This window comes from Poecilia mexicana, unplaced genomic scaffold (assembly GCF_051168715.1).
Source record: "Poecilia mexicana isolate PSO_F unplaced genomic scaffold, ASM5116871v1 scaffold_15, whole genome shotgun sequence".
NCBI classification, from domain to species: Eukaryota; Metazoa; Chordata; class Actinopteri; order Cyprinodontiformes; family Poeciliidae; genus Poecilia; species Poecilia mexicana.
Window position 1 is genome coordinate 5,376,725 of NW_028263384.1, and position 24,478 is coordinate 5,401,202.

Consider the following 24,478-nt stretch of genomic DNA (forward strand, 5'->3'; position numbering starts at 1 on the left):
CAACAGAGTCAGACAGGACAAACAAGCATACACTCACACACACACACACACACACACACACACACACACACACACACACACACACACACACCTAAGGAGAATTTAGAGAGGCCAATTAACCTGACAGTCATGTTTTTGGACTGTGGGTGGAAGCCGGAGAACTTGCAGAGAACCCACACATGCACAGGGAGAACATGCAGAAAGACCCTGAGGCTGGGATTTGAACCCACGGCAACAACTCTACCAACTGTGCCACTGTGCAGCCAGTCGGAAATCAATAATCGTTTGATATTGATTTTTAAAGAAGTAACTATTCCATTGGAAAATGATTTCACTTGCAACAAGATATTTTTCCCCATGGTAGTGAAATAATCCACCAAATACTTTTTCATAATATTAAGGAATTACTGGCTTAAAACTAGCTCCTCTGTCTCACTTAAAAGCTACTTGTAAGTTAGTCTTATTTCAAGATATTTTGCACTAGAAACTAAAGCAAAATAACATGGTAGGATTGTGTGCTTTTGTACTGTGCTATGTTGTGTTCAGATTCAGGATATCAGAAAGAACTCAGACATTTTCCTTGATAACAGAAATCCAACTTGTTTTTATTTATTTATTTATTTTTTTTAAGTTTATAAAAGCATGATCATTTTTAACAGATCTCACATGATCCAGCAAATATATCACACTGCTTTTTATTGAATCATCAAATTATCATAACAGAACATAACATATATTATATACAGTCACAATGGATACTTGCTTTTCACTGGAAATGAAAAAAAATTCAAAGTGCAACCCATCATCCAACCCTTCCAACAGTTCAATGAATGTTCACTGCAGTGTTTCAGCTCTACAGTTTATCTGAAGTTTCTCATGTTGCTACATTTTTTACAGAGGGGAGAAAGCAGAGGAGGGCAGGAAGCTGGATGACTGCCTCCCAGCAGGAGGTCAGCATCATTCCATCACCTGTTGGTGTTTATCTGGCTAAACTGGGAGAAAAAAGAAAAGTAAAACCAGTGAGGGAAGCATCATCATCTCTAAACTAAAATAAAATAAATAAATGTTTGCTTCCCATTTAAATTCGCAGCTCTGCGCAGTCAGAAGGTTGAAGTGGGCTGTTTATGGTTCACTGCTAGGATGATGTGCTGACATCTTGGTCTTGGTAGATCGTAACCAGGCAAACAGTTGAGCGCTTCCAGTCGGACATTTCCCTGACTGACTTCCTACTTGGAGCACACAGAAGGCCTGCTGAGCCTGCTGGATCCCTCAGGATCCCACAGGACTCCCCTGGTCGGTCTGGTGGTGGAGCACCAACCTCCACCAGGAGGTCTCAGCTCATTACAGTAGTGTTAACATAGTGTTTTATATATTCTGCCTCCACACACACACACTACCTGACCCCTTGTGACCAGCCTATGAGCCGATCACTGACCTTACAGCAGGTCATTGGTTCGATCAGTTAATCTCTGTTCTAGGGTCTAAACTCAGAAAAGACGAGGCTAAGCTGTTGAGGTTTAGCTCTGAATGTGGATCACAGCACACAGGAAATCCCTCCATCAGCCACAGACCTGACAGAAAAACCACAACAGGTCATTCTGCTGTTCAGTAGTCGGCTGGTACTAAGTTCATGGTTTGGGGGGAGCCAGGGAACATTCTGGTGGTCCAATGGTCTTTGGATTGATTGATTGATTGATTTGCAACATAAAGATCTGCTGCTGGTATTTGATAGTGTTTTTTTTTTCAAGGTTAAAGAAATGGGAAAGAGAATCCTCCATTTTTAAAATGTGCCAATGTTCTGCTCTTTGGGAATCAATTGCCAAAATCCTGTTTTGTCTTTCAAACTGTGTCATATACAATTTGTTTTTATAGGTTCGAACTGAGAAAGTGAGAAGAGATGATGTCTTTGTGACAGACTGCAGAGACGTGTCTGAAGGTCTTTGCTACAGCTGTCTGGTCTGTAGACTCACCAGATCTTCCTTTGGGTTTTTATGGTTTATAGGTTAGGCAGAATTGAGGGATTTCTACCTTCCAATATTTTTTGAAACTCTCCATCGTTTCAGACTGAGTGAAGAAGCAGATAAAGCTGCCTGGTGACTGGTCCACTCTGGCAGCCAGTCTATTGACTATGGGATTGAACTGGGAACTGTGGTGGACTCAGAGATTTGGTCAGTCAGTTTGACTAGAGAGGCCAATTAGAAACAACGTCCAGCTTTCCACTACCACCGTAATCCAATACTCCTCTATCTCTATGACAGACACTCCATCTCTATGGCAACAGGACAGTTTGGGATTTTTGATTTGAGGTTCTGTTAAAAGCAGTAGAAAATGTTTTAGTGAAGAACCAGCTCCGTTGGTACCAGAGGCTGAAGTAGTCCAAGGTGCCAGACCCAAAGCAGACTTCTAACCGTTTTCACAAAGCAGCACACCAACGACATTCCTGTGTTATATAGAGAATGGAAAGTGTAACACTCAGTGGAACTGTGTGGAAACGACAGGAAGATGGTTTAAACAGCAAAACTATTAGCAGGGTTGAAATAAAACCCACTGCTTTAGTTTTGCAGCAGCTGTTCTGTTTCCAGGAAGGGGACGTTGGCGCGCTGCCTCCTACCTTCATTTCCCATGTCAGTAACCAGCAGCTGCTGTATAAATAACTTCTAATGTAAGCATAGCATCAGGTCAAAGGTGAATAAAGCAAAGCTCACATAAACTGAGACTGGAGATCTTTAAAGTCTGCTTTGGGCCTTCAGTCTCTGAGAGAAACTGATCTCTTTACAAGTACAACATTTCTTTATAAGTTAAAGGAGCAGCCTGGAGTAAAACTGAATTTTTTAGCATTACATCATGTTAAAATGTTATTCCCTCATCAAAAACATGCACGGAGTGTTGCTAAGATTTTTTCATTCATGTTTGGGGAATCCTGTGGTGATCAATAAGGAGGTGCCTAAACGCTTGCTCTCACAGATCTCCACCTTTTCTACTCAGCTCCTACAGACGGGTGGCAGCAGCCATAACCACCTGGTGGAGCTGCGCTTCTGCTTAGTGCAAACACTTCTAAGAAAGATGTTAAAGGCTGAAATGTTGCTGTGTCGACTTTCTGAAAGCGGAGATTCAGAAAGGGCAGGAGCTTCTTAAAGAGACAGGGGTTCAATTTCAAGTAATTTTAAGTTAAATTGCAAAGTCAAGTTTATTTTAAATTATGTTTGATATATAGATATAAGCTTATAACAACTGAAAGTAACATATTGATTATGTTATAAAATGCATGATACTGCCCCTTTAAAAGACAACAGAAATCTACTTTGGGCCTTCAGCTTCTGAGACAAACTAATCTGGATTTATTAATGATTTATTAACGTTTCCTGTTATAATGACCACTCAAAGGCCTGTGTGAACTAAAAACCAGTTGTGTTAGGTAGGATGGTGTTTGCTTCTAAGCCTTCAATAGAACCTCATTTCAAGGATTCCATACTCCTCTTTTAAAACAGAGAGCTGGTCCAGATTTCCTGATTAGAGTTTGAGATGAAAAAGAGCAAAATGTGTGAAATGTTCTGTTTGTGTGACAGCACAGAGAGAAGTTAAATATGACCAAGAGTATTTACATGCATCTGTAACAAACAGACGGGGTGGTTCTGCTGCAGAAACTTTACTGGGACCTCATATTTTCATCTTTTAAAAAAATCTAATCACTTTGTATTGCCTTGTTGCTGAAAATGTGCTTTATAAATGAAATTACCTTTACCTTTCTTTTTCTTCTTTCAATAAAGGGTGAGCATATTGTCTTTTGTTTGCTGTGACAACCAATCACAGTGACTTTAAAAAACTGTTTTCTAATGACTTCCAACCCGATCCAGGATAGAGAAGGTGAACACATGAGGCCTGCAGCTGGTTGGACCAGCAGGAAGTCGTACGCTTGCTGGGTTCCTCTGGCCGCCCAACCCACACAAACCCAGCCCGGGTCAAAGCTCCGGTTGCTCTGCAGAGATGAGACAGACACCCAGCTGCTTCCCGACCCCCAGGATCCCCTCAAGGACTCCCAGAGGGGCCGCAGCCCGACTCCTACAGTGTGTGTGTGCTCAGGTTGATCCAGATGCTCAGGGAGCAGCAGAAACACAAAGAGTCCAGCATGAGGAGATGGTTCACATTGCACATTACTCTGCCTACACAGCAGCGTCTCTGAGGCGCCCGCCATCAGTTGTCCACCAGGCGCCTCCTCACTGTGCTTCACATCAGGTTCACAGTCGGCGTCAGTCCTGCTCTCTTAGGTGGATGTCCCGAGTCCATTTGATCATCGTCTCTGGAGAGCGGTAGAGGAAGATCAGCTTAGAGTAAAGCTCCTCTTCCAGCTCCAGTTCCCCGGTTTCCCGAACCTTCAAAACACAGAAACATCGGTTATTTGGACCAACAATGTTCCAGGACACTTCCGTATCCCATGAAGTGAGCCATTGTGGAAAAACATGACATTAAACCAACCAACTATATATTTATAGAGCACTACAGCCACAGTGTAAAAGACCAAAGTTAGAGTCAAACAGAACATAAAAGACACAGCAACAGATAAATACAAGAAATGAAACGGAGCAAAGCAACACAGAACAAGCAAAATAAAATCAGAAGTGTTCCTACACACATTCAAGTAGGAAAAGCCTGTCAAGATAAAAAGTCTTAAGCTTTGACTTAAAAGGGCTGAGTTTGATCTGAAGGAACCTGATTCTACAGTCGAGGTGCTACTATGGAGAAATCACCTCCGTAGTAGAACCAGTGTTTGCGGTTAGTACATGGAACACTAAGTAGGAACTGATCTCAAAGCAACTCTGATAAATAAAGAGGAGAAAGGCCATTTAGGGCTTGAAAAATAAATAAAGATTAAAATGTCTTCTAAAATGGACGTGAAGCCAATGCAGAGAGGATAACACAGTAATGTGGTTCCATCTAAAAGTGTTGATAAAAAGACGAGCTGCTGCATTCTGCATGAGTTGGAGGCGGTTCAAAGATGATTGGGCTACACCAACATAAAAAAAGAGTTGCAGTAATCATTTCTAGAACTGAGAAAAGTTTGAACAATATTCTCACAGTCACAATGATTTAAGAAAGTCTTAACCTTCTTTCGAAGATGTAAATGACATCATCCAGATCGGACAAGATGCAATTTGTTTGTTGAATTGCAAAGCCCTGTCTGTCAAAGGTGACCCCGAGGTTTTTCACATTGTCAAACTTCCCAGGCCGGATGCAGCTTTCTCTCCAAATTGGTCATTAAGAAGCAGAAAGCTTCTGAATTAACCACTGTTTGTTTGACTGCAGAGATTCAGTTAAGGAGCGAAAGCAGTGGATTACTGCATCCTGGCCCCACTGGTAAGTAAATGTGTAGGTCGTCTGTATTGCAATGTGGCGTCTCACAATTGAGCCCGACCGAAAAATATACAATGAAAGAAGTAAAGGGCCCAATATGGAGCCTTGAGGTGCCCAGAGAAGATGTAGATGAAGAAAAGCCATTAAGCATCAGACTGGTGGGACTTAAACCATTTCAAAGCTGAACCACGTATGTCAACAAAGTTGTGAAGACGAGATGGAAGGAAAAACTGGTCGATGGGGTCAAAGGTAGCAGTAAGGTCAAGAAGCAATGCAGGTTTGTTGGAGTCGACTGACAGATGCTACACCTGTCCTGCTTTAGAATAATGAGGTTCGGTTTGGGTTTCTTTAAGGTCAGAAGTTTACATACAGTGCAGCACAAGCTTTTTCCCTCTCCTCTGATAGGTTTACACTGGAACTGATCCTTTAGTTTGTCCAAAACGCTCTGCAAGAGTCAGGACTTGAATCTGACCGTCTGCAGAGGGAACCAGGGATTAAGGTGATGGTCAAGAGGCCTTCCATCCTCAAAGTCTTGGACTTGGATGATTAAAATAATAAATGAACCATGTAAAGTTATACTGGTTGTTAAGGAGGCTGTGAATCATTGTCTGAATTTGAAAAAGAACAGTAACAAAATTCTCATTATTGTATCATTTAGCAAATGGAGTTATTTCTGGTCATTCCTGAGCTAAAGCAGGTCAGGTTTAGTCTGGCTTCAGGCCAGACGGTGAGAAACAAACAGCTGTGGGTTGAGTCCGTCTTGCGGCTCGGAGTGAATGCATTTGGCCTGAACTCACCAGGAAGATGTCGGTACAGAGCTTCAGGATGCGATCCACACAGGGCAGCTCCTCAAACATGATGGAGTGGGAGATCTCACTGAAGAAACCACGCACAAACTTTCCAATGACCAGGACCACCGACACATACAGACCCATTATCCTGGGAGGACGAGGAGGAGAACGGGTTAGGAAAGACCATCCAATCAGAGAGACAGAAACAGATCAGCTTCAATCTGACCAATCCCGAAACTAAATAAAATGAAAAAGTTTGTTTTACTCCAGATACAGTTGCTTTTTTTTTTTTTGCCTTCGTTCAACTGAAGCTTACATGGTGACACACCAAGTCCTGTCATTTATGGCTGTCAAGTGATTAAAATTTTTAGTAAATAATTATTGTTAAAAAGAAATTTACAGAGTTAACGAGTTCCAAATATGTTTTTATTATGGACATCATTTGATTAAAATAAGATGCAACAAGAAGAACATGTGATCATTTCTCATGTCTTTGATGCTTTTGTATTTGTCATTATTCATATTTTAATTTATTCACAGCAGTTCAGTGTAACTTCTGATGTGAGATGGTGCTTTGCTACTTTGCCTTGTCAACAACAGTAAAACAGTTTCAGGGTTCCTCCTGTGCTGCAGCGCTGAGAGTGGAGATGTTTTCAGAGATTACGTTTTGAAGAGAAGTATGAATACTATATAGTGTTACCGTAGCAACCCTGTGTCAGTGTGGTGAGCGACGCGTCTCCTACCCGTATCCAGCCAGGAAGCCCAGGCTTGGTGGGCTGACTTTGTCGTTGAATATGACCATGGGGAGGACGTTGCATGGCGGCCGGCAGGGCGCCACAGCGATGTCCCACCACTCCTGCCCCCCCGAGCCGTTCACAGACCTGTCGCTCTTCAGGGACAGGGTGATGTTCTGGTAATCAGCTTCATCGTCTGCAACACCAACACATGTCAGTTAAACACACACTGACAAGGAAAATAAGGTATTCACACCCAATGGACTTTACATATCTCATTATATTTCAAACACACATTTCTATGTATTTATTTTTTAGGATTCCATGTGAAAAACGGAACAACATTTTATCAGAGCAGGTTCAAATGATACATGGCTTTTAAAAACTTCTGCCTGAAAATTTGATGTTCTTGTTTTCAGACTCAAAACTGTTTGGAACCAACTTATGCTGCTTCTGTGAACTTCATCTTTCTAGTGCAGCCACAGATTTGGAATGAATCCGGGTCTGGTCTTTGACTGGACCATTCTAATAACAATCTGCTTTGACTGAAACCTTTGGGTTGTCGTCTTGCTGGAAGGTGAAGCTGCTTATTCTCTACTGTTGACCTCCGAGGTCAGAAACAGACTCAGAACAAAACTCTTTTAACTGACAGGACTTTAATTTAAGTGCCTGCTGCACTTTTCAGATTTTACTTCAAGTATGATTTCCCTTCCACATCATATTACATGCTGCTTTGACTATACCACGACATCCCAACAAGCATTTGAGGTTCTAACTTGACACAAAGTGAAAACTTTCAGGTGGTGTTGAGAAGGTTGAACAGGGAAGTAACTGATTGAACTCTGACCTTTGTACAGCTGACTGACTGGTTTGGCCTCAGCTCCATTGGGGGCTCGCATGTAGTTAGGGAACATATGAGGAACGAGCCTGTGGAGGGAAAGGGGAGTCAGTGATCTGTTAGGACTGAATCTTTGATCACAGCTGGAGGGTTTCAAACGTTGCTGAACTCACACAGGCTCAGTCCGGTTGCCGATCAGTAGATAGGCCAGCTCTTCTCTGACCGGGTTCCCAGGCTCCAGGTCTATCGAATGTTTACCAAACGTGTGTTCAACGGTCCCACCTTTCCCCAGATCCCTGTAGGGAACACACACACACACGCCGGAGTGAGATGGTGAACTGTAGCTGCATTTCCATTACAAATGTGTGCAAATATTTGTCTATATTCTGCTACAATACAATTTCATGATTGTGGTGTTTCCATTAAATAGGAAATGAAATTAAAATCACATGTGAATAAACTTGTTCACATGGTAGTCATTAAAAATCATGGCAGCGATGGATCTGAACAGTTAAATGAGATATATTCATAACTCAGCTGTAGCCCTAGCGCTCATCGTCTATCAGCCAATCAGAGGAGACGTTGGTTTCTTATTCAGTCATTGGAGCGACAAGCAGCTTATACTTGGAAGTGATTATGTACGCGGTGTTTTGGGGAAATTGTAGTCGGTGATTTTGCAGAAGAGCTGTGGATTCAAAACTTTGGAATGACACACAACTTTTTCTGAACTGTGTGAAGGTGTGAGAGCTCTGGTGGAAACAGCCGCACATTGTCACTATGTCGTGACATTATGTTATGAGACAGATAATCTATAAAGAAAAAATAAATAAAAAATCCAGCTCCTCTGCTTCCTCCTCTCTGATACCAGTGCTAGAAAGAAGCAACCAATCAGAGCCAGGGAGGCAGGTCTTAGTGCTGTCAATCACAATCTCTCTGCAGCTCCTTCCTGTTAGCAGATCCTGTTGTGAATGCTAACACGAGTTAGCATGGCCACAGATGACTGCAGATAAACAGTTGTTCTGTAACAGTAAGTTGCTTCTCTGCTATCAGCATGTTGAACAGCGAGAACATGAGGCTGATTGACAGTGCTAAAGCCCCCGCCCCTTGACTCTGATTGGCTGTTTGGGGTCGGGAGCGGTGCGTTTCTTCAGATAGCAATAGCAGGAATGTGTAGGACAATGATCTGTTCACATATTATCTGTCTCAGCAAACTGTCATGACATGGTGACAGTTTTAACAAATATGTAAAACACATGTTCTCTTTAGAAGTCACATGCTGCATCTTTAAACACATTTTTTTTGTAGTTTCAATTTGTGCGATCCTATGGATAATGGAAACGCAGCTCATAAAAACATCCTTCTCAATAAGAGCTAGGAATGTGCAAAAGACAGCAACATGCACTGCACAGCTGGAATAAGTCTGACCTCTGGAAGGTCCAGGCCAGGCGAAGGGTCATGTCTACATGGCTGTTCAGGAGCTCCTTGATGACCTCCTGCCTGCTGGGGGGGCTGATCCTCCACACAGACCCTGAACTGCCCTCGATCACGGCCGTCACAATGTCCTCATAGCTGTACAGAGTGATGAACTGCATGGCCACCTAAACGCAGGGACACACAGAGTTCAGAGACCTGGGAGCATCATCAGTTCTCACCGAGTCTACGGAGCAGTGATGATGAAACTGGATTTTATATGATATTTGGACTTTTCATCAACACACACTGAACACGGCAGCTGGGAGAAGTCAGTACTTACGGCATTGTCTCCAAACGTCTTGGTGAGTTGGTCGTACTTAGCAGCTGTGAAGGGATGGATGGACTGCTGCTGCACGCTCATGGTGAACAGGGGCTGGAGCACAGGACACAACATGCTGCTTTATGGAGCCATACGGTGCCACTACATGTTATGATAACAAGTTTACATACACTGCTTGGAAGTCGCTTAATTTAGGTTTGTTAATTTTTTTCAATCATTATCTCCACAGGGACTGAAGAAGTCTACAGGAAGGCAAGTTGGTATCTTAGTATTTGCCACAATAACGAAAGTATTCATAAATTCATTAGAGAACGTCTTAATAGAAAATGCTTTGATTTTTACTTCACTGCGTAAAGTCAAAGCCTCATTAACACATCGACACCTGTTCAGTCTTCTTCTACAGCAGCTAGATTCACCATTGTACCAATAAACTACACAAAATAGCATCCTTTAATGATACTTTTGAATTTATTAATCCTCTTATGGAACCAACCGTGTAAAAAAATATTAAAATGTAATTTTTCACTATTCTATAAGTTTATAGTTATAACAGTAATATTTTTTCTAGGTAACGATAAACCAAATTTGATTATATTTCTTTAAAGGGGCAGTATTATGTATTTTCCTGCTACATAGTGCTATTTTATAGCCTCCAGTTGTTATAAAAATGCTGTATGACTTAATTTATTTTTTTTTGATCCAACGCCTTGAAATTGGACTTATGTCCCTTTAAGAAGCTTCTGCTCTTTCTGAAACTCCACCTTCAGGAAGTCATCACAACGTGGCTCGTCCATTAACCCTTTAGAACTGTTTTTACCAGCATTCCACTGAGAAGCAGCTTGTATAATGAATGGCTGTCACGGGAGATTAAAAGATTTCTCAAACATGCATGAAATAATCAAAGCAACACTGCAAGTAAGTTTTTGATGAGGGAACAACATCATAACATGATGGAAAGCTTAAAACAGTTGTTGGTCCTTTAAAAAATGTATTTATGCCCATAATGAATCTAGCTAAACTTCTCAACAGAACTATACATTTATGATTCCTATGACAACCAACAGCATCCTGTTTACACATAAACCTTAATATTTAATTTCATTTTGTATAGTTTTGTAAATGACGTTTTGAGGTGAAGCTGAACTAAGGCTGTATTTAGTCTGTTCTTTTAACATAACAGGACTTATGGTACAGAACATAGTGACTTTGTTTCAGTTTGCATGAAAGTGCATGATTACCTCATAACCACCTAGTTTGAAAGTGACTGTGACATCAATTGGGTGGTTAACTACGCCCACCACCGATCTGACCAATGAGATGAAGAGAAGAGGAAACCAGATGATGCAGATTAAGAAGAAGATAATAAGTCCGCCCATGCCGTATTTCACAATCTTCTTCTTTTTCTGGCCCTTAGGTTGAGGGTATTTCTGAAAAGAATAAGATTGAGATTATAGAAATATCTTTATGACCACACAGAACAGAACCTATGGAGTTGGTTTGAGCATTTTCTGTGAAAATATAAAAATAATCAATTAAAGTCACTTTCCACAGGATTTACAGGATTAAACACGGTGAAACAATTAATGACAAACAGCTTCAGCAGGTCTGATTCGATCCAGCTTTAAATCTGTTGTGATTGCTTTCATTTGCCCCTCAGAATATGAAACACTGTAAAATGTAAAATATTACCAGTTTAGAGCTCTAACAATGAGTTTGAGTCATCTTTTCTCTTTTGCATAATTGGGCATGTTTTTGTGAAGCACTTCCTTGACATATCTGACGAGTCTTAGACATCAAACTCTTCTGGTTCGAACCTTTTCTGTTTCCCGGCTGCACTTTATGATGAAGATGTTGGCATAAATGTCCTCGACACACATCCAGTCTGACAGGGACAGGGTGGTGTCGGTCCAAACCCAGTCCATCACCGCACGCAGCTCCACCAAGAATGGAACGAGGCGAAACCTAGACACACACACGCATGCAAGCACGCACACACACACACACACACACACACACACACACACACACACACACACACACACACACACACGCACGCACACACACACACACACACACAGATATAAAACCAACCCAGACTGGTTATCCATCACAATTGTCCTGCAAATGTCAAGCACTGGATTCACTGAAATGAATCCAAGAATATGAACCTATAAAGTCACATGTACAGAAGAGACGATTACGATTGCTATGGTTGTGATATTTCCTTACCCTTGGAAGAGAAACAGGTTGAGGTGGTTGTATTTCTTGGTGAGGAAGTTGCCAAGGATACGGGTGGGGTAACCGCAACGGATCTGATAGGCTGACAGGCCGAAGTAGATACACTTGACAAAGTACCAGAGCTGGGCCACAAAGTTCTGATTGAACATCCTAAAGCAAGACGGACAAACAGATGATATGTTCAGCTCTTTCATTTAGAAGGTCAGGTGATGTGTTCAGGGGTTGTTGGACTTCACAATTTCTGGTCAAAGTTCTAGTAGTTTAGCAAACGTCTATTTTGTGGTGACAGCTAACGCAGACACTGCCAGCAGAACCGGATCCTGGACACCAGTCATGTGATCCAGTCAGGACTCACTAAGGTTTGTTGGTTCAAGTTCTACTTTCATGTCTGCACAAATCGTTTGTATGAAGCAGGTTATGAATGTCACAAAGTGATCGGACGTCACCTTTCCGTGACAGCAGGCAGGATGAAGAACATCCACAGATGAATTCCCAGAACCAGGATCACCTGGAGGAAAACAACGGCACCAGGTGAGCATAGTGGACAGGAAGTGACGGGTTGAGCTCTCAGAGCAGTCAGCTGATGGCTCAACAAGCAGCTTTCTGAAGCCAATCAGCTTGGAATGCATGACATGAACCTGAAAGATGAGTTTCCCCAGAACGGCCTTGCGCAGATACAGAGCTCTGTCGATGATCATGGTGCTGAACTGGATGAGCAGCATCACCAGGAAGGCCTCGGGAACCTGGTCCTCCGACAGGGTGGATGCTATGTCTGCTGCAGCGCTGTGCTTCTGAACAGGACACAGGATGAACTCAGGTTACATTTAACTTCCACTTGAAACGAGTCAGATGGCAGCAGCAGGATTAAATGTGCTCGAATCAAGTTTGGTTGCATTTAAGTTCTTGTCTGGTGTTGTTCCTATGATACAAAAATAAACTAATGGACAGATTGAAACCCAAATGACATTTAGAAACGCATGGTTGCTGGAAAAGACAACAGTTTTGTTAACTTACCATCCAGAAACCACTTGCTGCATTCTTATTGGTTGTGCAGGAGGCTCTACTTCTGCTTTTCAAAGATGAAGGGTTGTGTAATTGTCCATGTTTGCAGCCATTTTCACATTTGGGTGTAAACCTCGAGTTAGAGGGCATGGCCAGCAGCGGCTTATTTAGATTTAAACAGCTAAAACAGCTTGTTTTTGTTTGGTACATTTTCTTCTATAGGATATTGATATTTGTGGAAGCGTGTAAAGAAAAAAAATAAGCATCCTTGTGTTTCCAGTATAATGACAAGAGCAACAGCTCTAAATAAATGCTATTTGTGCTTTTTATGCCATTCTGTTGTGGAACTTCAATGCAATTATTCCATGAAGAAAGTGAAAAATGTCTAAAACCTGTATTTGTTGTTATATGTGTATTTAAAAAACATTAGTTGGTTCTTAATCATCTTTAGCCAAAGTTATTAAGAGCCATTGTGGCAGACCTCTGGTCTAGAACCTCAGATTACTATTATAATGGTGGGTCATCACCCAGAAGAGGCAGCCTGGTTCCAGTAGACAGTGAGTATTAGTACGTCTTAGTTTCAACGTTGCTCTGTGTGTTGATGCCAACACTGAGTGCTGCAGCAGCAGAGGTAAACATCCTGGATGACTGTGTGTGTGGTTAGGTGAAGCAGTCGTCTCTTACCCCAAAGGCCCAGAAGCCAAAGATGATGATGACAAAGTCAACGACATCAGTGAGGAACATCAGAGCGTAGACATCTGTGGAGGCCCGGTATTTATCTTTGGTTATACTCCTAAAGAAACTCTGAGCCGGCTGCTTCACATTCTGGAACCTGCAGAGAAAAACACACAGGTTTGATGTTTACTGTCACTTAAAATGGATTCAATCGAGCAAAACATGAAGTTACTGAATCGGTTTTAAATAACTGATGGCCACTACAGTAAAACTTTCCCACAGTGATTTTATATTGCATGTCTTACCCTGTTATGAAGACTTGTTGTATCTTGTGTCCCACAGCGATTAATCTGAGTATTGCCTCACTCTTCTTGTCTTTTGTTTTTTTATTCCCTGGTTCCTTCACAGACTCTGCAGTCTCTGACAGAGACTCTGCTATAAAAGAGAACACAAAGAGCTCAATAATCTTTGTAAGTCATACAAGGACACACAACCTCTTAGGCGATCTAAGCTCACAGTAGATAGTTGGAAGCCTCATGATGAAGGAAAAGCAAGAATAGAGGGGAAGACAGGGGTCCATTACAGGTGACAGGGTTGCAGCAAAAAATATACTAGTAATAATCCAGTAACATGTCTTGTTCATACTCTCCATGTCATCTCATACTCAAAATATTGAGTAGAAAGATCAGATTCAGGCTTGGTTGTGGAAGGCCATAAAATGGTCTTGATGAACCAGGCCCAAAGTCTGCAGTTAATGTTAACACTGCAGCTAACTCAGGATGATACAAACCTTTGCTGTCCTGTTTTTTTGCTTTCTTGTTTTTTCTGCGGAACCGGATGCTGCTGTCTCTCTTCGGAACGTCCCCTGTCAACCGTTTGCTGTCCCTTTTCAGGATGTCCACCATCAACCGTTTGGTGTCCTTCTTTGGGACGTCCCCTGTCAGTGGTTGACTATCTCTCTCCCTCCCGTCCAGAACATCCACGTTGTTGTTCCTGGTTTCATGCTCACCCCCCGGCCCATCAGGCAGCGCCTCAGCTGCATCAGGTGGTTGAATGGTGGCGGCGCCTGAGCTGGGACCCGCTTCTTCAATGTCCTACGTCATCAGAACAAAAGTTTTTATTCAGTGAAGCCGTTATCTCATGTTGGTTGACGCCTTCATAAAATGTAAAAATGTAAGGTGACCAGTGGTGAGGTTCTTCAGGGCTGGCGTTGTGTTACCTGGTCTTTTCGTTTAGCGTCTTGAGCTTCCTCCTTCCTGCTCCCGTTTTCCTCTCCTGCTATGATGTTATGTCCATCTTCTGATGGCGCACACTGCTCCTCCAGTGGGCCCTCGTGATCCCACAGACCGTATTGCTGTGCACACACACAAAAACACTGCCTAATGTAACAGAAGTGTCATATTCATAGGGCTTGTGGTCAGGGTTTGGTCTTGACTCTTCATCAGGTCCACTTCAGCAGACCACTCAGCATCCTGCTGAGTCCACACCGTGTCTCCTCAGGTAGGAACTTTATTAACATAATAACACATCTGGATAGCTATATAGAGCTAACTCAATAAAGCATTCCCATGGTAACACCTGAAGCTCTGAGCTGTCTAGCATCTGCTATGGCTGATGGGTTCCTCCTCTATGGTCTGACTGATCCACTGTCCCACCCTGAGGGTCACTGTCTCAGTGCTCCCATGACCTCTGGCTCCACTACAACCTCTCCACTTTCATCTTTCAGCCATTTTTATTTCTGGAGCTTCTCTTGTTCACTCATCTATCATTACTGCCTTCACCAGTCATCATTATGTCTGATTGGTCTGGCTCTGGAGGTCCAACCCGACCCTGGTCCTGTTACTGCAGCAGTCTACCGATGTGACTCTGAGACATCCTGCCCACGCCAGGTCCAGATGGTTCTGGACACCAGTCCAGCCACTTGGTTCTGTCTTTTCCTGCTTCCATCTTTCATCCTGTATGTGCATCTTTGCTGACCCTGGATCAGCTCCTGGTGTGAGCGACCCCAGCCTCCACTGCTCTTAGCATGTTGGCTCTGTTGGGTCTCTGGTTATCCGTCTATATCAACATCCTGTTTTGTTCAGGGTCAGGGAAGGGTTGCAATCACCAGGCAGGAAGCATATATAGACTAGACATGTTCTACACACACACTTCTCTGGTCAAATTATAATATTCTAAAATGCATGTTTTTGGACTGCAATAGCACAGGAGAACATGGAACATTTCAGTTTATATAGGAAAAGCCTCATTCTGGGTCAGATTACGGCTGGGCATTTATTGTGTCATCCATCATTTACTGAGATAAAATCATGTAATGATAATTTTGATGATTTTGATCATATAAATGATCTAAATCATTTACATAATTTTACAATTAATGGGAATTAATTATTCATTAATGGGAATTTATTCTTGTCACAATAAATTAAACAGATTAAAGGAACAGATTTAAAGACACACAGCAACAGGTTTTCACCGAGAGGCTGCGAGCAAACACTGACCGAAAAACACACAGCTGGCATCAAGGGACGAAATCAATAGAGAAATCCCAGCTTGACCAGTAAAAGGAAGGGAAAGCTGTTCAGAGCGTGTGCAGCATGATTCACTGACCATGAGGAGCGATCTGTGGAAGAAGAGAGCCAGCAGCTGCAGGAGGTCATATTTGATGTAGCTGTCGGTTTTCTCCAGGCCAAAGATGCGCGGTGGGAAGAAGGGCTTGTCTTCGTTCAGGGTCATCTCATAAACACTGTTCCATGGAAAGAAACCGAACTGGAAGATGTACTTCAGCACCACCATGGCCTGGGAAGAGGCAGAGTGGCACAACGGTCCCATTAGTGTGGTGGAAGCTCAGCAGTACATGTGAACTGCTGAGCTTCCACCAGCAGTTCACCAGCAGTGCATCACAGACACTGATTCTCATCAAACAATGGAGAAAATGTCAGTGATTAGTGAAAAGAACAGTGACTCAGCCAACCTCCATCCTGATCAGGCACATCTTTATTTACATCATTATTTGAGATCTAAAGATGTAAATGATCATTTACATGCTTATGTAAATGATCATTTACATCCTGTACATAAAGATGTAAATAATGATGTAAATAAAGGGCAATATGAATAAAGTCTATTATTATTATTACATCAAGGAGTTTGCTTCTTTACTCTGATATGAACTCAAATCTACACACACACACACCAAGGAGAGAACTAAAACATGTAAAATGCTGGCCCTCGAGGACCGACTTTGGGCACCCCTGGTTTAAATGTTACTCCAGCAAATGGAGCTGATGGAGACTTTTTATGTTTCTCTTTGTATGAAATTTTCAATAAGAAATCTATATCTTAAGTAATACATTTTAGGTTCATTCCAAGCATTTTTCCTCAAAAAACAGATTTAATGACATTCAATCATTAAAATGATCTAATACAGTTTGGGGTTTCCAAAGGCAGTTCTCATTTTGTTGCCAGGAACAAACTTAAAAATGATATGTTGATCAGCAAGTTAGGGAGCTGCACAACTTTGAGATTGGTCATTTGTTACTGAACAGGTACTGATTCACTGTAGTCTTGTCCCAACTTTTAGGATTATTTTTCTTCTGGTGGTTAAAATCCTGCTGAAGGATTACATAGCCATCCTGTAACATGTGTTCACAAAGCTAATCTTTTTTAAACATCATTAAGAAAACTGTTACACTACGAGCTCTATATTCAGTGATGTATGGCGCAGGAAATGTACCTTGAAGGAGTCACCATAATAATCACTATGAACTACAGAGCGACACAGAAAGTCATTTCCGCCTGTAGCCATTAGACTTTATAATACCCAAGTTTGAATAACGTGATTCAAATTTTCTCTGCGCTCATTTATGGATTATTTATAGATTAACATATTTGCGATTCTAGAAACCAACTGCATAGATCACAATCAGTTTGGGTTCAGCACAGAGGAGAACAGAAACAGAAACAAATCCCAAACTGCAGGAAGTAACAGCCACAAACACAGAGACAGAACAGGAGGATCTTGGGTAGCCGGTTCACCCTCCTTTAAGTAACAGTTTAAGTAACAGTTCAGATCGTCTCCCAGTTTGGACTGCAACATGGTCATCTGGACGTTTACCAAACTAAAATGCTTCAATATATCCCAAAACTGACAATGATTGTTTCCCTAAAAAGTCAAGGCTACACATAGAACCGACTGAACACCAGGGGGCGCTTGTTGAGCACCTGATGCTTTTTGTCTCTAATGGTGCTTAAAATAAAACTGATTGCTAAACACTTGGAGGCATGTTTCACTTCATCCAGCAGAAAGGCCAGGAAGTTTGGCTTTGCACACAGTAAAGCGCAGATTTAAAACACGAATCAAAAACAAAACAAACGAAACAAAAAGCTGCTTAGCAGTTAGAAGGTTTTTATTAGACTTTTTCTACTCCTTACTGAACAGGGTTTAAATAAGTCTTGATGCGTTTCTTGTTAAAATGTAAATCAAAATAGAAAATTTCAAAATGTACATTTAGAAGATGGCTGACTCATATCCTATCAGACTCAGACTTCTTTGTTGAATAAAAAGATCATTTTGAATTTTCTCAGGCATGTGAATAATTATGGACCCAACTGTATATTAACCTCTCAATCTCCACTGCTGTGATGGATCACTGTCAGCTTAACAATTTTCTATTCTGCTGTTTAAAAGTGAGCATGCGGGTCTTCGAGCTCCAGCATTTCATCATTACCAGACCACCTTGTATAGAGAAAATAATTTACTGCTCCACCCTACCGATCTGAGATGAAAGTGGATAGTTCTACTAGCGGGTCGACTCTGGCTCATTGGGTGGAGTCCACCTGTCCTTTATTGATGTGCCTTTGGGCAAGGCACTTAACCCCAGGTTGCCTTCTCATCTGTGTATCTGTGTGTAAATGTGTGTGTTTGTGAGTGGGAATGCGTGAATGTGGCTGAGTTCAGTCCATCCACCATCTGACGGTGAAATGGCATTTTCACAGTTCCGATGTGAGTGTACCTCTGTGTAGACTATCGCTGTCATCCAGAACCGCTTGGTTGGTCTGGGAGCAGACAGCATGGCCCACAGGAAGACCAGCATGGGCAGGACCAGGGATATGACCGAGGCACTGACCACGTTGTTCAGGACCATGATGAAATAGCAGAGCAGCTCGGAGTTAGCTGACAGCAGGTTGAACACGGCTACCAGCAGCCTCAGCAGGCGGTTCTGGTTGTTGAAGAACTCTCTACTCTGCTCCAGCTCCTCGATGAAAAACGCCCTGAGGAGGAAAATAGCAGAAGACATTGACCGCACGTCACAACATCTTATCGTCTTCATCAGAGATCCCTTAAAAACTCACAACATCAAAGATCAGAGCTAAAATACACCTTATGTGTTGTTAAAGGGATAGTATTATGTATTCTCTAGGCACATGGTGCCATTTTACAGCACAATCAACTAACTATGTTACCTTCAGTTGTTATAAAAATGCTGTCAAAAATGACTGAAAAGAAAGTTTACTTTTTAACTCAAGGCCTTAAAATTGGGCCTCTGTCTCTTTACAAACTCCTGCTCTTTCTGAAACTCCACCTTCAGGAAGTCATCACAGCTCTCTCCATTAACCTTTTAACAACATTTTTACCAAGTCTTCACTGAGACATAGTTCCTATGATGAGGAGCTCATAGCTCCGTTCCACCAGGTGTTTGCTTATTGCTAATCGCTAGTCTGAAGGAGCAGAGTGTGGATGTTGGAAGAAGGGTTCTCTGGGAGGCAGAAGCATGGAAACTGGGATATTAAGGTGTTGCCAGGTCCAATCAGGTGTTTTGCATTGCTGAATGGTTGCCATGGAGAGTAGAGGACCTCTCAAACTTGCATGAAAGAATCAAGACAACACTCCAGGTATGTTTTTGATGAGGAAATAACATCATAACATGATGTAAAGCTCAAAAGAGTCGATTTTACATAATACTGCCTCTTTACCTATCAGCATTCTCCTCCTACACATCACCCATCCTCTGCATCCAGTCTGGTGTTGCTGTTGCAGAGTCACAGCCCTCTGTAAAGTTAGTAAAAGAAATCTCCATGTTCAGATGCCTCACCTGTTGGACAGGATCTCACTGGCTGTTCTGGAGTGTCTGGTTTGTCTTAGTGGTTCTGGTTGTAGTCCCATGCTGCTGCTCAGGACGTCTTCAGTGAGGAGATTCCCATTGCTGCTGCGCCTGGGGGTCTCCAATCTGTCGTGTAGAGACACACAGTACATGTGAATACAAAGAACCAGAAAACATTTCAGAACAAACTGTTAAAGATTCATATTATTTTTATTCTTGGGGAAGCTGCAGCATCTCAAGCAGACCCTTCAGTAACAACATGTTCATGTTGCTAGTCATGCCATGAGAACTACATTAAGCTACATGACTAAAGCAAAGCATTTACTGGTTTGGGTCTATGTGATGTTTTCTGCAAAACTAAATTATTATTATGGAACTTGGATATAAAGGTGAAAGCTTTAAGAATCTAGACATAGGACTCTTATTTTGAAATAAGAAAGGAAGTAGTTCTTGTGTTTCCCCTGGACTGGCTCATATACTCACACATAAACATTAAGAAGCCTCCAACTGTATTAAATAAACCCTTCTAACACAGCAGACAGGTTCAAGGTTCAGAATTCACAGATTCATCTGTTCACAGATTTTTCTGCAGATCATAACTTCAAATTATTTGTGATTAATAATTCATACAGTCTTAGATTTTCTTAGAGAAAATTTAAAATACTTGAAAGAAAACACAGCTTAGGAATCTGAAAAATCAAGACATAATGTTACTGAACACGCTACTGGCTGCTGACTGCAACACAACCAATTGTGAAGTGCCTTTTACCTTTATTGACACTGATTGGCTGAATCCCCAAGATGGTTCCTCTGTGTGTATTAATGCATATTAAGATGTATTTTGTGTTTGAACTATTAAAATGGGCAGTTGTGAGTGCTTCTAGAGGATTCTGCTATTAGCAGGTGGTTGTGTTCGCTAACACCAGTACACACAGCGGTCCACTGTAGTGTATTGGATCATCTCATAAACTGGATGTACTGGACCATTACTAAACAGCCAATACGTTTCTTGGTTTGAAGGATCATACCATCCTGTCTTTTCAGAACTATATCAAAGATGATTATTTTTAACTTCTGTAACAACTGTTTCAAAGTGGAGTAGGGTTAGGGTTAGTGGAGTGTGTTTTACAGAAACTGCATCAAAAATAAAACAAATAAAAAGAAAAGACGCAGTTACTCTTGAGAATTAAAAAGAATAAGGTTGAATAACATCTAGGCTTTAAAAGCTGGTATCATCTGCGTTAGGCAGCATGGAAGATGTCATCACCTCGGTGACCACCCTGTGCCCTGTGGGCTCAGCTTCTGTCCCGATTGCAGAGAGACCAACCATCTGTCTTCCTGACATGGAATCAGCCCACCAGGTCAGTGGAAACACCTCTACTCTACAAGGAAAGACCTCAGGTCCAAAAATAAGAAGGTAAAGGCCGACTTTAGCCAGAAGTCATTTCTCCATTCTTGACCCTGAGAGAAGTTGAATGGGCATCAGGAGCAGCAGAGATGATCAATGACCCAGGAGCATGTTTCTGCCTGAAGCAACAAACACGTTCCATGTCTGTATTGAGCATTTCAACACGTCCCACAGATCTAGGCTCACTTTCCTCGGAGTATCCAAAACAACATTCCAGATCGAGTTCTGGGCGGCTTTGGTCATGATCTATGACATCTTCACCATCTCCCTCTGAGTCCTAAAGACTTGCTGTGGCATGAAGGACTTTAGTCTGGAGGCAGAATGAAAATGTCCAACCCAAAGACTCCTTTAGCTTCAGACTGGGACTGGTGCTCCTACAATAAGAACTAGTTTACATCAGACACAGTTGGGTTACCAGTTGAAGTGACCCCAGTTGAAGTCCAGGATTTTCTAACATCAGCCTGAATGTACGACCTTTTCCTACTTTATGGTGCTGCATTGATCAGTTTTTACCAAAGTTATGATTTGTGGTATGTTAAAACATGTTGACAATATAAAGGGTAAGAAGAAGTTACAATCAACGTCACACTAACCTGCTTCTGGTAGCCTGTTCTGGATCCAAACTTGTGTTCTGGCTGGAACTCTCACTGTTCTGGGACACCAGGTCTTCTCTGGACTCAGCTGTGTCACACTGCAATGACCGGGAAGACACACATTCAAAGTTTGTAGAACAGACATTGTACAATTGTAAAATTATTATTTTAAAATGCTCATGCTTGTGTTCTTGTGCATTTGGTCCAACAAACAAACCAATGTAACGGAAGAAAGGTTTCAGCTCTGCACACACACCTGCTTGATTTTGTGGATGATGAAGTAGCGTTCGTTGCACAGGACCGTGGATGTGTCTCTATACTGCTTCGTGAGCAGATTGAGCCACTGGGTCACTCCGTCCACCATGGCCAGGATAATGGCAAACAGGAAGCGCAGGATGTCCAGGATCTTCTGCACCATCTCTCCATGCACTGCAGCACACAGCAAATAAATTAAGACCCTGTCTATAGCTTGGTTGGTGCTTCCTAATTCAATGTCAATGTCAAGTTTATTTACACAGCACTGTTAAAAACAGATTTGAACTCCATCAAAGTAACATATGAAAAATATAAAATCAGATTAGAATTAAACAATGAAAAGAAAATAAGACTAAAACATAACAGAGAAGTTACAGTATCAGAAATCAACTGAATGCCAACAAATAAAAATATGATTTAGCATGTGAAAATATTCCATATGTTAAATCCAGATACAAAAGTGCAAATATACGTTTAATTCAGCAGCAATGCAGGACAATATTTTCCCCTAAATTGCAAAACTTTAAAGTTGTGAATCATAAATATGACATTTCAAAAGACCAATTTCATCCAATTTTTTCAATTTCATTTTTGTGATTATTGACAGCTCTGATTTATAAATATAACTACTATTATTATTCCTCCTTCAGAGATTGAGCATGTTATAAATTATTCAGTCACTGCTTAGTGTTTGGTTAAACTATATTTCGGTCTATGCGTACGCCCTCCAATAGCATCTGGTTGTAATTTATTCCACAGCTGAAGCCAACCAATGAGAATGCAGCTCCAGACCCAGGGTTAGGTCCAACACTGACCAGATATGGGTATTCATTGTAAATGTTTACCTACCAGACTCTTCCTCCTCAGGTTCCTCAGCTTCACAGATGTCATCGGCCTCCTCAAATACTTCATCTGCACAAGCTACATACACACACGCACGCAGGCCACAAGAGAACAAGAGATGGATGAGCTTGTTGCAGTACAGCTGAGCTACTTTACCTGACATGGTGTCGTAGTTTAGCAATTCATCATAACTAGGAATGAGAAAAACAATTGAATTGACTTAAGATGTATTTTTTTTTTTTTTTTTTAAACACACACATAAATACACAGAACATTTACTAGATAACTCTGCACCAATACAGAACACTGAAATACACCAATAGATTAATAAACTTGATCAAGCATGTAACAACACAAGTTTAATTTATTCAGTCAGAGCAGTTAGGAGTAGAACAGTCAATGTAAAATAAATAAAGAAACAAATTGACAAAAACAGCAGGTTAACTACCTGTACGAAATAAACTGCAACAAATCTTTCAAATTATTCAGAAAGTGCAACTAGGAAATCTAAATATAATGTAAAATAAATAGTAAAGCATGACGTCACTCGACGCACAAATCATAGAATTAGGCTGAATAGATCTGCACTTGTGGATTGGGCAAATTGTCACCGATACCTGTTTGAAGATCTATTTCAGTCAAATCCAAAGACTTTTACTAGATTCTGAGTTTTATTGGCACAAAGTCATTACCCTTCAGAGTAAGAGCCTCCTGTTGGGAATCTCCTCTTTCTTGTCTCTTTGTCTCTTTTCTTTTGACAGCCTTCATGTGTCTCTGATGTCTCTGGCGTTCTCTCAAAGCTGCCTTCACACTCGTCACCCAGGCCTGGTATGCCAACTGGGAGACACATTTCCTTGTAACAGCTGTTAACTTATCGACATGCATGAACTATGAGGATGAGTGTTGGGTTCTAACCTGGCACGCAGTCTGAGCCTGAGGCTTCTTTTCTTCGTAGTTCAGATCCTCTTCATCCTCACTGTCGGACTCAAACAGGTAGTAGTCTCCTGAGTGAATCACTGAGCAGCAGACACAAACAAACTCACTCTGTCAGGTTATACTGGAGGCTCTAGTATAAGATACAGTACTGAATAACTATTCTGTAAAAAAACAAAAAGTCTTAAATGAAATGTTATTTACATCACCTTGCAAAAGTATTCATACTCCTTGAACTTTTTCATGTTTAGTCACAAAACAGTCGTACACTTTAACTGGCTTTATTAGTATTTTATATGACAAAATTGTGGAGGATGAGCAAAAAGATACAAAATGATATTTTTTTAAAATATAAATATAACTCTGGAAAGAAAGCGTGGCAGTACTCTGTACTCTGAATAACTACATTTTGCTTTAATTACAGCTGGAAGTCTGTTGGGCGTGTTTCTACCTGCTGTCATCAGTAGATGCCTGGAGTTTTAGTTTCATCCGTGTTCCTGTTTTAAATACCAAATACTATTGTTTATTTGGTGACATCTTGCCACTTTATTCCTCATGTCAGTTTATTTATTCTCATCCTTTGTGTTAAGAATTTTTGTTTTCTTTAAATGAGTGTTACCTTGTTTTGTTTACCACATTTATTCATTTCAGATTTGCTTCCCCCTTTTTCATTCTTTCTGCTTTATCTTTATCTAGCATTACCTAGCAGCTTGCTCCCCTGCTCAATACATAATATTCATAAAAACATATAATTTCCCTCTACCTGCTTCCCCAGCTGCCTTTCCTTACCTCTGATTAGCCCCTATGGTTCCCTGCAGCTATTCTCCACTGACTCTTTCTGTTTTTCCAAAACGTCCGCTAAGTTTCTCTTTGTTATTCTTGTGAATTTTCATTATTAATATCTTTGTGTTTTATTTTTATTGTTTTAATAATTTTGTTGTTGTTATTCCGTTGATGTAGAT

At 41.3% G+C, this 24,478-nt stretch overlaps 1 protein-coding gene across 3 annotated transcripts in view; it reads right to left on the reverse strand.

The window, feature by feature from the left end:
• Positions 1-586: 586 nt before the first annotated feature.
• Positions 587-24,478, reverse strand: part of piezo1 (piezo type mechanosensitive ion channel component 1 (Er blood group)) — a 78,182-nt gene continuing 54,290 nt past the window's right edge. For 2 of the 3 annotated variants that reach the window (XM_088012990.1, XM_088012989.1), the window contains exons 31-54: positions 23,499-23,599; positions 23,276-23,420; positions 22,590-22,661; positions 21,742-21,914; positions 21,486-21,583; positions 19,476-19,610; positions 18,396-18,654; positions 15,991-16,179; positions 14,600-14,734; positions 14,171-14,474; positions 13,686-13,815; positions 13,390-13,537; positions 12,342-12,494; positions 12,150-12,211; positions 11,695-11,853; positions 11,280-11,427; positions 10,704-10,892; positions 9,466-9,558; positions 9,138-9,310; positions 7,886-8,008; positions 7,722-7,801; positions 6,884-7,070; positions 6,147-6,288; positions 587-4,370 (exon numbers count right to left, since the gene is read on the reverse strand). In XM_088012990.1, coding sequence (XP_087869116.1) covers positions 4,248-4,370; positions 6,147-6,288; positions 6,884-7,070; positions 7,722-7,801; positions 7,886-8,008; positions 9,138-9,310; positions 9,466-9,558; positions 10,704-10,892; positions 11,280-11,427; positions 11,695-11,853; positions 12,150-12,211; positions 12,342-12,494; positions 13,390-13,537; positions 13,686-13,815; positions 14,171-14,474; positions 14,600-14,734; positions 15,991-16,179; positions 18,396-18,654; positions 19,476-19,610; positions 21,486-21,583; positions 21,742-21,914; positions 22,590-22,661; positions 23,276-23,420; positions 23,499-23,599 — 3,521 coding nt within the window. In that variant the 3' untranslated portion in view covers positions 587-4,247. The remainder of the gene's footprint in view (positions 4,371-6,146; positions 6,289-6,883; positions 7,071-7,721; positions 7,802-7,885; positions 8,009-9,137; positions 9,311-9,465; positions 9,559-10,703; positions 10,893-11,279; positions 11,428-11,694; positions 11,854-12,149; positions 12,212-12,341; positions 12,495-13,389; positions 13,538-13,685; positions 13,816-14,170; positions 14,475-14,599; positions 14,735-15,990; positions 16,180-18,395; positions 18,655-19,475; positions 19,611-21,485; positions 21,584-21,741; positions 21,915-22,589; positions 22,662-23,275; positions 23,421-23,498; positions 23,600-24,478) is intronic. The other variant, XM_088012991.1, reaches the window with a different exon arrangement.